The following is a 13,128-nucleotide window of genomic DNA, read 5'->3' on the forward strand; positions in this document are numbered from 1 at the left end:
ATTTAATAAATAAATAAATATGTAATTCACTAATCAATGTTTTATTGGAGTAAATTACTTGAAATAATGTACCTGAAACACATAAAACACTAATTTCAAATCGATCCCAAATACGTGTCATGTGTTTCTGTGAAAAACAATACAAAAGTAACAACTGTGAAGTCTTCGACAGAAACTTCTTTTGTGTGAATATTTGTTCATTTATCATCGAGTGGAATTTTGAATGTAGAACAGATGGTAAATGACATTTATCCCATATTGAATTTTTATCTAGTGTTGTAAAGATTTGTTAAGAAAATTATTTAGCGTGTGAAAGAGTGGAAGAATATAAATAAAAATATAAATAAATCGATATAAAAATTGCAAATTTGTAAATAAATTTAGTACGGCCCTCGTTGTTATGTACCCCCAGCGAGAAGAGTGTTTTCAGCTGTTGAGTGTCGTTATTTTTGAAGGAAGTAGTTGATGTGTCGTTATCAATAATTGAGCGAAGAAAATGTTTATGGTGCGCTTAAAAGTTCATATATCGCAGGAAAATGTCGTAATGGAGTTTGAAATGTAATAGGTGCGTCCCCACCACAGTTTGACCAATCCAGGGGGCGCATTTCAGCGCTTTAGTTTTATTCGTGTCAGAGCGTTGGTAGTAGTCATATGTGTTGAATATTCAGCGTTGGCGGTACTTTTTCAGTGAACCCTTAGCTCCCTTCAGTGCGATTCTCGTACAGCCGTCTGGTTCATTAACACAGCTGCAATACCGCAAAGCTAAATTTAGTGTTGTAGCGTCTCGCAAGTAGTACATACAAAGCATCACACGTGCTTTCGCGCTGTTGGTAGTGGTGTGAATCCGCGTATTCCGGAACTTTATGTGCAAAACGGCTGGACCTGCATACCTATGCGAGATCGTCGGAGCACCTTCACCAAAGAGTACATAAACAACGTAGTCAATCCCCTCGGAACTCGCCCAAGTCGACCAACAGAAAACCACAACAACATTTCTCGCACCACCGAAGAGCGCGTCGCCCCTGCTGATCCCTCCGAAGATCAGGGCGCGAAAACCATGCTAATGCCCAGTGCCGGACTCCCTGCCGCCACCGAAGCGGACACCCTCGGGCTCGGCGGTTTGGGGGTGTTGGGAAACACCAATGCCACCAACACCACCAACAGCAGCGGCGTGCAACATAAAGACACCACATGGACCAAGCTCTTCGTCGGCGGGTTACCTTACCACACCACGGATCAGTCTTTGAGGGAGCATTTTTCCGTTTATGGGGAAATTGAGGAAGCCGTGGTTATCACCGACAGACAGACAGGAAAAAGTCGCGGCTACGGATTTGTAAGTTAATTTTCCCTTCTTCCGAGCCACATACACGAAAATCGTTAATATTCACCGTACTCGTTTGTGTCTGCACAAAATAGGGAGCTTACTCCCCACGGCAGCTGCTCAATGGGGTCGGAATACTTTCACACCAAATTTACCCGGCCCGATCGCACAATAAACTCTGCACAACGATATTTATCAGATACGACGAATCATTAACTTCATAGCCCGGATTAAATCAAATTGGGCCCAGGGCTATTCTACAATTCCAAAAAGTTAAATCGGAAGCTTTTTCCACTCACTTATTTTATCGACAGCTCGATACGAACATGAGCCAACATTCAAAGGTACAAACACACATAAAAGCTTGTTGATGTCAATAAAAAATTCATTTTCCTGTCATATGTTGGCATTGAACTCTCAATGCGGCACATAAAACTTATTTCAATACAGTAATGATTTTATAACTACGTTGCCAACATTTTACCCGCGTTCAACAACTTTTCCTTTCGATACAAAAATTGGCAACACGCGAAGTCCTAAGAAGTACCCTTTCTTACAGGTGATCATGGGAGATAAGTCCTCGTCAGACAGAGCATGTAAAGACGCCAATCCTATTATCGACGGTCGAAAGGCGAACGTCAACTTAGCAATTCTAGGAGCAAAGCCACGAGGAAATGTTCAAACGGGTAAGTTCGAAAATTTTCTTACTTCGATCTAAACGAATTCTTACATACGGCAGATGGGTTAAAGTTACAGTAAATAGTGGTTATTGGTTAGGCGCGCGGATTCTAAACCACCCTCCGGACTTCCGGTACACCCGGACGTCCGCACATGGCGCACGACCACCGAACCAACAATCCGTTTAGTAATTAAACCAATGATCGCAGACAATATGGAAATTTGGAACGACTCGCCTCGAAAAAGCGCGTGGACTCTCATTATTCCGGTTTATATTCAAATCCATGTCATTATTACAAGCAACATTATAATGACTAAAATTCCGAACAAACGGTTTGTCATTTTTATTCTGTTTTTAAGGTTTAAAAATGTACGAATCTTTAGTGACAATAAATAAAGAATGTTGTCAATTTTTTTCTGGCTTCTGTAATATTTGGTGTCGTAAACGCAAAAGGGTAATTTGCCCCGCGAGAAATGGCCGCAGGGTGGTGCCGCTAATGTGTAGGGAGGTATTTAGCGTTTTGTACACGACGCGAAATAGTCTACTTCCTGTGCATAATAAAGTCGTTGGGAGGCAACAAGTACTTGGGTCTGATGTATGCGTTTTTGCAGGGTTCCCGTTTCAAGGAATCCGGGCCGGCTATCCTACTCTTCTTCCGGGTCAGTACGGGTAAGTACAAATGAACAGACAAGCCACAGGCGCACGCGAAGTGCACTTTTATAAATGTGCATCACCAAGTCTGTCGTAATCAATATTTCGTATTTTCTAGCTACTTATGTCACGAAGGCAGTTGGTGATTCGTTATTCCATATGATTTGCAGATTAGAATTTGGCTGACAATGAGACGTATCCCGAACCATCGTTCGTAACGCCTCAAACATACAAATGTAAAGAGTTAGTTCCTTCGATGAGTGTTTGTGAGTGTGCGTGTGGATTTTATTTGATTAGTATTGAGTTCCACTTATTAAACATTTGTTGTCACTCGCGAGCCCGCCGTTCGAGCCCCAGGTGTCCATTGACGGTGGGACCGCCAGAGACACATTTTGCACGAGTCCGTCTCCCTGTTTGGTCGTGTCCGCTTCGTACTATCATATTCCACTGATAAGGACGATTTATTCATTCCTACTATCACACATGTTTCGTAAACATGCGATTTTTACTTTAGACACACAGAAACAGCGGTCCTCAAACTGACCCCAATTGACACTTACCATTATCTTGTCGATATCGACCGGAATCTAAACCCAAAACCAAAACTAACTAATAATTAATCGACTTCAGTGCTTTTCCAAACGATTTATCATTTGTCAAAATTATTACTTTGTCTCGTTTCCGAAACTTCCTCACACATGACAAATGAAAATTCTTTATCTAACAGTTCTATTATTACCCGCATCGGTGGGTTTTAAAATCACAAGGACAATTCGGCATTCATTAATGGTAAGCGTCTGGATAAGAAAAAAATAAGTTTGGGGACTAAAAATGAAAAACAGTTGGAGAAAGGATGCGTCAATGCTATAATTTGAAAAGTACAAAGTAATCTAGCATGTTTATCTTAATCCATTAGCGGTTGGCATGGTTAAATCTGTCGTTAGCACAGGATATGTCCAGAGGACACACGGACGGGTGGCGACGGACGCCCAATCTTACTGTTTGCTGTGAGGTTTTCGTTTTTCTTTTGGGCTGACTATTTTGATGTTCGTTCCTTTTCTGTAACTCACGACTGCAATGTAACACTAACGCGACACTAACAGGATGTCGATGTGCTTGGTTGTCATTAACCTGGGGCGTGTTACAGTGCAGCCGGTGGTGGCGGCGTAGTAGCGAGTGAATGTGTGCCTGGCTTGCGCGGCGGCGGCGCGAATCTCGCGGCGGCGGTCTCACTATTGCTAATCCGTAGACTTGGTCTTTGCTGTGGTTATCAATATTAAACTACAATTAGATACACTCCCAACTTTATCTCTATCAAAGCTTCTATCTAGATTTACAGATTGCTTGGGGGTGCAGCTAATTGCATTCAAAATCGTCACCCCTATAGCAAAAAATATTCCGTTGTTCTTGAATTTGGCATGGACTGGCCTAGATTTGTAGCTGTTTTACTCTATGCATTCTATATTTAACCGTTTCTATAGATAATCAGTGCACATACACTTTTAATAGTAGTTTTGGAGTGCAACACGTGCCTATTTGATTTTATGCACTAATTCCACTATTGGTTGAGGAAAATCAAGAGCAAAAATCGCTTTCAATAAAAAAGGCTTTCAATACAAAATTCTAAAAAATATTCTAGGCAATGACCACATAAACCAGTTGAAGGTAATAATAACCGGACGTACAAATTATTTTATTTTTTTATTTGATACTGTAACATATCAGATTTTGTTTTGTTATTTATTAATAATTTTAGGAACCATTGCGGTTCGTAAACTCATTAAAATCTCTTTATCGTTGCGCAACAAGACAATATTTCAGGAGATTAACATGGTTGCATGTGTACGACACTTCAAAAGTATTGATAATATCATTTCCGGCAGGACATTACGTATATTTCAATATTTTCCATTGGTACCACTGATTCTCTGTCACTCACATATCTAAAAAGTCTTGCCAATTTTTGGAAACAACTTTTTGAAAAGATGGATGGTTCCTTGTTTCGGACGCGAGTCAAAACAAACACCTCTGTATAAATGTGTTATTTGAAATGTTATGAAGCACTGAAAATATAATTTTAAATGTAGATCACCTGCATAAGTACGTACGTAAATAGTATTTACGTAAAAATGTAGGTCTTGACTAAATTTAAAAAGATGATTTCTGTATTTCTGAATTACGTACGCAAGCATTGATTTGTTGTTGTGGTTGTATTAATTTGGTGTTTTTTTTTAAGTCTGGTCGATAAAAGCAATGCGAGTGTCGGTCATTAGGAAAATTGTGACATTTGTGGCATAAATCCATGGTCAGCGATTATTATTTTTATCTATTCATCGTTAAGTTATATTGTAAATTTAGCGGTGTATGAGTCACGTAAATGCAGATGACTGAAATAAATGAGTTGTTTTATCGAACGAAAAATATTGACAGGTTGAGGTGTTTGAAATGACAAAATATAATTGAAAAGGCGGAACATGCTGTGTAATGGTGTCTTCGAATCTGACGCCAAGAACATGCGTCACTCTTGGCCGTGTTTGTAAATTATGTATCACCCGAAAATAACTTTAAAATTAATTACTAAGATTTTCCTTTCCTCTCAGTCTCCGGTCTCTTTGACACCGTGCTTAAATTTAGCTACGTTTTATCACAAGTCGCCTTTATATTACCAGTTTTAAGCAGCTGTTAAGCATTCTCCGACTACGTATTTTGACATTTGGAACGCGTCGAACACCTACGCGCGACAGACTTCTCCGCCACTGCCTATCACGGAAAACCTTTGAAAAACAAATATGGTATATTACAGATCGATAATGACAACACACTTTTCTAGAATGTTGAAAACGAGTGGCGGATTTGTTGAGAAGGCGGTCTCTAGGCGGATAACACATTTCTATTGGATAATCTCGTTCAAGCTTCGCACAAATCCGGACTTACTTGCTGGCTAATGACGTTTGCGCGCCTGCCGCCGACTCCGGAATCCGGATTCCGGGGGCACTATTGACCTGTGGGCGCTACCCATGTGCGATCTTTTCTTCCGGCCAATCTCAGCTATTCGCGGATATCGGTCTTATTACAATATTTGCACACTCCTACAACGCGCAATAACCAACAATCGAACGAACACTTTGGCTAATTACCGCCAATGACACACCACATAACGATTCGAAGCATATTTCAAACTAAAGATGCACGAAAATAAAAAGTTCCAATCATGAAAACATACAATTTCTCAGAACCGTAACCACTGGGTGAACAATACAGTTTCTTTGCATCTGCTTAGGAATTAAAACTCATAAAAACCCCATAAAAGCTAAACAAAGAAGATCAGACAAAAGACAATAAAATCTCCCAATTGTGGACGCTTTTTTGTCGGTAAAATTAACAAAAAAGCTCGATTCATGACTCTTGGAAGCTTAATCTTCCCCGAATCGCATATTAATATTTTGAATGTACAGGATCGATTTAGAGTTGTGACAAATATGTATTGATTTTGAAGATTGTGCTTAAATCAGTTCGACCTTGAGAAGCAAAGGAAGTTGCTGAAACTCCCTTAATTAAATTCCTGCGACTTTATCAGAATTCTGAAGGGGTGTCCGTCGAGTTAAGTTTAGGGTGGGTTCATTCGACAAAAAATTGACCAAAGAAAAAAGGAGAGACAGTCATAATTGTGATAAAAAATGAAGCGGTAGTTAATTAGTACTTAAGGAAGGAAAGTGCTTGTAAAAAGCAGTGGGACTATAAATCACAAACTGAATTAGAGTGAGAGGGAGGTTAATAATGTATTGTTTGTTATTTGGAGTCATTGCCTGTAATTAAATAGAAGTAATGTAATGCATGAAATAAGTGACCTTATTGTAAATGTGGGGGGCGCGTATCTTAAGGGTGATTTTGTCCACTTGGTAACAATTGCGATCTAAGCACACTCTAAGTAATTGAAATATGCATAACAAATGACGTGTTTATCAATGTGGGTAAAATAAATGAGAATTGCGGTCGTAATAAATTGGGATTGGTGGAATAAAACGATGGCGTATTTGTAGGTTTTAGAACCCTTAACTGGTGGGTAAATATACACAATTTCCCGTGTAATGTAAACGAAAAAGTCTATAACGTGAAGTTTCTGTGTAATAAGGCGACAGCAACTTTTTAATTATGCACATCGGTATTCAGCGGGTTTGTATCGAACGCGGTTATCGCAAGTTCTTCGTTTTTATCAGCCAATTCCTCGTTTACCAACCGTTAAAATAAGTTTATCGCTCGACATAAATTAATACGGCGTAGCTTCACTTCATAAATTCACGTTGAATTTCTTAGGCCAGGCGGATTTCCGTAAAAAATTGAAGCCAAGGCGAAAACCTCTAAAATTCATATTCATCTAAAATCTGCACACACTCATCGACAAAATTACTGTCAAATTAATAAAGCCAATTTAACTGCAGCAATTGTCGTTGTGCTTTTGGTGTTGGGGTGGACTTACCCTTTCAACAAATCAATTTACGAAATAACTGAAATTGTTATGTCACAAAATCGATTAGGAAAGTTTACCCCGACACCACATGTGGTTTGCTCTCTTACACGCTTATTGCGAATAATTAATAATATAGCTCTCGTTTATTTCAAACAATTAACAACGCTTGTCTGGAACAAAAAACTTTCTAGACCGTCGCTATTGTAAGAACATTCCTCCGGACCTCAAAAATACTCACAACCTAAAAATATTACGAGTCCTTTGCGTAAATGTGATAATTCAAGGCTATTAACGAATTCGGACGCAACATTGTGAAACTTGCCAAAATCTTTATCTAGTATAAACAAATGACAATCATTTTTGTCCGACATGGCGCCAAAAATTCCTGCACTCGACGCAAATAGATTTTTTTTTAAAACTGTATATTTCTAGAACAGCTCAAAACGAATACTAAAAAGATATTAAATTAATTCTCTAAATATCTCTAAACGATTTGAGCAGTGATTCTGATTTAGTTCAAAGTTATATAGGAAATAGAATTTTTCACTGTGAAATTGATTAATGACGAACATTTTTAATTGTCCCAAACTGTCTACTTTTGGCAGCCTTCCCAAGGAATTGTAGTGACGAAACAACTTTATTGTTCTATTCTGACGTTGAAAATGTGTCTTTGAAGACTTATTTCATTTTAAACAAAAATTTTGGTGGAATTTTGTTTAAAATACCACACGTAAAAAAATCGGTTAAAAGCCATAAATTGAATTACATTGAGTTTTTTGGTGAAACGTTGAAGTTGGTTGAAGAATATTCATGAAAATACGAATGCGTAGAAAGCATGACAACATGATGATGATCGATTTAAAAAGTGAAGTGTTCGCGTTATTGTCTAGAAATAATGTTTTTAGTATCGATGTGACGTGGTGTCCGGTAAACCTAGATTTCAATATTCCATTATATCCGCCGTAATCCGAAGCTATCACACCACTTTTTCAGAAAAATCAATTTTCTGTCATGCAAATGGCATAAAGGGATTTAGAATGTTGGGCCAATATTGGGCGAACGGGTCATTTGTTAAATTACTGTCCGACCCCAGATATTGACTATCTAAGTAGAAGTGTTCTTGTCAACAAAAAATCTAAAATGGCCGTTATTCCGTCCGCATGCACCGAAGTACATCATTAATAATGCAAAGAAATATCGGATAGATGTGAGGCAGTGATAGTGCGCCTTTTATTCTGGTAAAATTTAAATCTCCGTTCAGTTAAAAATAATGTGTTAGTCAAAACGCGCAAACAATGTTAAATAGGGCGACAGAAATAGACTTGGCAGTCTTGGCACTGTCTCTCGTCCCAGCAAATGTCTTCTTATAATGGCTAGGTCCTTGCTGTCTCTTTTTAGCTAAACTAGTTAAAGCGATCAGGTGCAATGAATACTTTGAGCTCTTAAAACAAAACCCAACAACGCTTTAAGTTGCGTAAAAGCAATAAAATACATTTTTGAAGCTGTTTAAAAATAAACTACGATTTCATTATCCCAACACATCACTGCAATTTTCTGAAATCATGAAGTCACACTTTCACTAAATATTTTTAAATTTATCTATTTCAACTTTGTTCCGCAAACCGCAAACTTAACCCGTGTAATATTTGATCATTAGTTATGGCTATGGCTGTAAAACTATAACGTCCCATTAAATAATAATTTTTTCAAATTATATTAACCCACATAAATCTTACGGTTGCTCTAAAACTTCGGCCACCATCGGAAAACAAAATTTTTAACTCCTCGTCTTTTTTTTTTCACAAAATTTTGTCATTTCGCGCTCTACTTCAACGCATCGGATAACAGGGATAATCAGATTTTTCTGTATAGTAGACATCAAGATAATTGGAAATGAGCTTAAAAAACCTCAGGAATTGTTGGCGGTCATAAATAATTCGAATCGACAGCAATCGGGCCAACAATTGTTGATGTTTTCTAATAATTTTACGGCGCGTTTATTGATGGTTTCATTGATGTTCCGACGATGCCTAAAAGGCAAAATGTAACAGAAAGTCGTCACAATATTCTTTCGTTTTATTGGCGATCTATTTGGTTTCACGCAATTCAATACGATTAGCTACTAATTGTAGATTTCTAGAAAAGTGTTCCCTGTCTAGTCGCAACGCTTGGAGGGACAATTGTGCTTAATTTGTTAATACTTAACATTATTAGATTATTATGAAAATAACACAGACCTGTATTATATGTATTGTATATAAAATGTTAACAAAGAAAGTTGCATGCTGAAGTTATATTGTATATTTCACAAGTGAATATTTCAAATCGTGGTGACAAGAGACTCTTTACAAAATAACACGCAAATTCTGAATTTGTAAGTCAAAATTTCTGTTCGATTTGAAATATGCAATTTATTTATTTAAATACGAGAACTAAATGTAAAAATCATGTAACTTCTTCCACCAAAAACGATTTCTTTCTCAAAATAGTTTATTAGAATTTTATTAACGTCGCATGCTCGATCTACTAATAAAATCTGCTGCTTTTCCTTCGAACTGATCCTTAAGAGATCCCCAGTTCTGGGAGAAAATCAGCTATGGATATTATTAAAACTGAGCAATATTCTGTATATTTAAACGCTTTAAACTGGGCGATTTTGACACATGGTGTAAAGATCACGTCGTTTGGCCGACTTGGTGCTTTCTTTCTGTACTAAAAGTATGATTAAGTTGGTGTCTTTGATTCGTGACTTAGTTGCTATAATCCTTAGAAGGTCGCCCTGTAACGTGTTTTTATAGTTGATCATTTTAGTGCATCAGAGGTGTTCTTTTTTTGGTATTTATTCTCTGGTGTTGCTTGCTGTGTTCCAATGATCGCAGTAGATTTTCTTTTAAAGAAAGACTGTTTCCAGAGTACCACCTGGTTACGTGTACCAATCACCGTACCTGACGGCTGCTGCTCCTGGAAGTCTAGTTCCGCTTCCAGCGACTCAGCTAACTCATGCGGCTGCTGTAGCCGCCGCCACATCGCAGTTTTATGAATATCAAAATGCCGCCGCTGTTGCTGCTGCAGCTGCCGCCCCCTATACGGGACAATACGCGAATGGATTTGATGCCTATACTCCTTACACAGGTGCTGCAGGTTTGTTGTACTTTGCAATTGGAGGGTGGAGTACTATATGTGTTTTTTAGGGGCAGCAGGATATTTACCGTACACTTATACACTTCCTCAGACACCTGGACTCCCGGCAGCGACGGCAGGAGCCTTTCCTGCTATCCCGTACCAAACAGCAGCTCAAGCACAGACCTTACAGGAAGCAAGATTACAATAATTACCTGAATTTATGAGCACGTCCCTACGTTGTTATTTTTTCTGTTATAAATAGCAGTTTATGCAGCTTACGCCATCTATCGACAATATAGAAATTCTGTTGGATTACAGGCTCAGGATGTGCCAGTCTGAACATTCACAATGTAGAGAATTTTAGTTTCCAGATTCTGGTCTGAGTTTATGATGTTAGCACCCTTAAAACTTTCGACAATCTCTGTCTTTCATAAAACCGGACTAGCGTTTGGAATTTTGAACTCATCAATAGTCACTCCGGAAATTACGATCTGTTTTAAGACAATTCAAATTATGTTTAGTTATGATAAATTCCACTTAGTTACCATTATGAGTTAAGTAATAATGCTCAATGACTATAACAGACTTTAATTGCTCCTACTTTTGCAGAAAGTTTTTGTTGTCACTGCAAAAGAAAGTGCAATAAATTTAAGTAAGAGTAGATAGCAAATTAAATTATATAGTAGTCTAGTCCTTACATGTATCCTATATACTTACTTAAATACTTTAAATAATTAGTCCTTAGTTTAGACTAGTTGTAGTTAAATGAAGATGTGCATTTCAGAAACATCACAGAACGAATCAAATTCTTCTTTAAATGTGCTCTTCACTGTAATTTTTAGAATTAAAAATTGATGTCAGCTCACAAACCAAATGAAAAGCACGTCCAAAAAAAAATCGAAAATATATTTTGTGATATGAAATTTCTGAATCACATTCTAGTTCGATTTGTAATATAGTACTATATCTGTACAGAAGCACAACTGATACTCTGTATAGCCTACCAAAAGTTAAATCTCTCTGTATAAACTTCCAAAAGCACATAGAGTCATTGTATGAAACATACCTATATACATTTTCACCAAAAAACAAAATGTCTAACTAACCAAAAATTTCTTTCTTTGCGTTGATGATTCTGGTCAATAGCATAAGTTACTTAAGTCATAATTCAAACGCAAAAAAAGAGAATTGTAAGTGTTCCTTGAATGGCGGCAGTCTAGTAACAACAGTGCCTTTTTCGAGTTACTTGTGATAAAAACTGTACTCTCTAGTCAATTCTTATCAATAAGTTCCGTCCAACTGACTAGTGCCCTAACTGCCAGGCCTACCATTGTTGGACTTGTGAAGATGTATATACATAATTAGACATACAGTACTATCAAGGCTTAAGTCAAACGTGGCCTAAAATAGGTATTATTTTGTTATGCAGTACCACTGCTCTCGATATTCTGTTAAGTACTCTATAAGAAAAATTGCAATGGTATATGTAGTACCTATACTTGTTATAAATCTAACATAAATTATTTTGTACGTATAATTGTAAAATAAATATCAAAATGTAATTCGGTTACAATAAATATTTCTAAATAGTTTCGCGTTGTTTTGGAGCACCTATATATAAAAGAGCTGTTCTTTTATTTCTCAATCCAATCCCCCCTCTCACAATAACCTTACTATCATAACATAAACAATGATAAAACATAATACTCTAGCAAAATAAAAATGTTTTTTAACCCGACAAGGACGATTGTCTCCAAGGGGGCTCAGACCCAATTTCGAAGACACCTTGTAAGTACAAAATATAAAATTTCATCGTCATCCCTCGTTCCCTCGTTCCAGCACAAGCCTTTTATTCGTATAGTGGAAGTTGGCCCCCGGGATGGTCTTCAAAACGAAGCTGTTCATGTGCCCACAGACGTAAAAATTGAATTTATTAACAAGTTATCAGAGACTGGTCTGCAGGCTATAGAAGTGACAAGGTAATCCTGCTGAAGCTGTAATGTTGTTTTTAACGCATTTTTAGCTTTGTGAGCCCTAAATGGGTGCCGCAGATGGGCGACAATGTTGAAGTTTTCAAAAGAATCAACAAGAAACCATCAGTCGCGTATCCAGTTTTGGTACCAAACGCGAAGGGCTTAGAGAGTGCTGTAATGGTCGCCGGTTGTTTTAACATTTTCATATCAAATGTTTTCAGATATCTGTGGGGGCTCAAGAAATCGCGGTTTTTGCCTCGGCCTCTGATGGTTTCGCCCAAAAAAATACAAACTGTACAGCCCAAGAAGGCGTTAACCGAATCAAAGAAATAGTGAAACAATCAAAGGACAAGAACCTCAAGATCCGAGGCTACATCTCGTGTGTTGTTGGTTGCCCATACGACGGCTACATCAAACCCAAAGCTGTAACAACAGTATGCGAATCTCTGCTCAATTTGGGGTGTTATGAAATATCTTTAGGGGATACTATTGGAATAGGAACCCAAACAACCATCGCAGCAATGATAAAAGATCTTTTAAAAATCACCTCAGCTGAAAAACTTGCCATCCACTGCCATGATACTTATGGGCAAGCTTTAGTTAACATTTGCACGGCTCTGGAGCACGGAATTAAAGTTGTGGATTCCTCAGTGTCTGGCCTTGGAGGTTGTCCTTACGCCGTGGGGGCCACAGGCAATGTAGCCACAGAGGATTTAGTCTACATGTTACACGGGATGGGGGCTGAGACTGGAGTTGACTTAAAAAAATTGATAGACGCGGGACATTACATTTCTGAGAAGATTAACAAACCTACAGCATCACGAGTCAACCAAGCATTGTATAAAAAGTATTTCTAATAAATAAACTCATTTTACAAAAATCTCACGCGTGTTTGAAGTTCGCGGAAAAACTA

General features: G+C 37.9%; 2 protein-coding genes across 2 annotated transcripts; both read left to right on the forward strand.

The window, feature by feature from the left end:
- The first annotated feature begins 594 nt into the window (after positions 1 to 594).
- LOC148167321 (RNA-binding protein 38-like) lies at positions 595 to 11,834 on the forward strand. Its single transcript, XM_088047031.1, has 5 exons — positions 595 to 1,333; positions 1,881 to 2,007; positions 2,612 to 2,669; positions 10,031 to 10,260; positions 10,311 to 11,834. Exons 1-5 carry the CDS (start codon positions 893 to 895, stop codon positions 10,448 to 10,450), a joined length of 996 nt encoding a protein of 331 aa, XP_087903157.1. The 5' UTR covers positions 595 to 892; the 3' UTR covers positions 10,451 to 11,834.
- A 42-nt stretch (positions 11,835 to 11,876) lies between these two features.
- Hmgcl (hydroxymethylglutaryl-CoA lyase) lies at positions 11,877 to 13,097 on the forward strand. Its single transcript, XM_088047032.1, has 4 exons — positions 11,877 to 12,030; positions 12,082 to 12,221; positions 12,266 to 12,389; positions 12,437 to 13,097. The coding sequence occupies exons 1-4, from the start codon at positions 11,965 to 11,967 to the stop codon at positions 13,070 to 13,072; spliced, it is 966 nt and encodes a 321-aa protein (XP_087903158.1). The 5' UTR covers positions 11,877 to 11,964; the 3' UTR covers positions 13,073 to 13,097.
- Positions 13,098 to 13,128: the final 31 nt, after the last annotated feature.

Source organism: Gnatocerus cornutus, chromosome 10 (genome assembly GCF_029298725.1).
Source record: "Gnatocerus cornutus isolate USDA-ARS CGAHR chromosome 10, icGnaCorn1.1, whole genome shotgun sequence".
Classification (NCBI taxonomy): Eukaryota; Metazoa; Arthropoda; class Insecta; order Coleoptera; family Tenebrionidae; genus Gnatocerus; species Gnatocerus cornutus.

What these genes read in the sequence shown, in the direction of transcription:
- LOC148167321 (XM_088047031.1), top strand. Translation starts at nt 893, where the DNA reads ATGCGAGATCGTCGGAGCACCTTCACCAAAGAGTACATAAACAACGTA. An exon ending in ACGAGGAAATGTTCAAACGG is followed by an intron (nt 2,008 to 2,611) that starts GTAAGTTCGAAA and finishes GCGTTTTTGCAG; the next exon opens with GGTTCCCGTTTCAAGGAATC. An exon ending in CTTCTTCCGGGTCAGTACGG is followed by an intron (nt 2,670 to 10,030) that starts GTAAGTACAAAT and finishes GACTGTTTCCAG; the next exon opens with AGTACCACCTGGTTACGTGT.
- Hmgcl (XM_088047032.1), top strand. Translation starts at nt 11,965, where the DNA reads ATGTTTTTTAACCCGACAAGGACGATTGTCTCCAAGGGGGCTCAGACC. An exon ending in CCCAATTTCGAAGACACCTT is followed by an intron (nt 12,031 to 12,081) that starts GTAAGTACAAAA and finishes CCCTCGTTCCAG; the next exon opens with CACAAGCCTTTTATTCGTAT. An exon ending in CGAAGGGCTTAGAGAGTGCT is followed by an intron (nt 12,390 to 12,436) that starts GTAATGGTCGCC and finishes AAATGTTTTCAG; the next exon opens with ATATCTGTGGGGGCTCAAGA.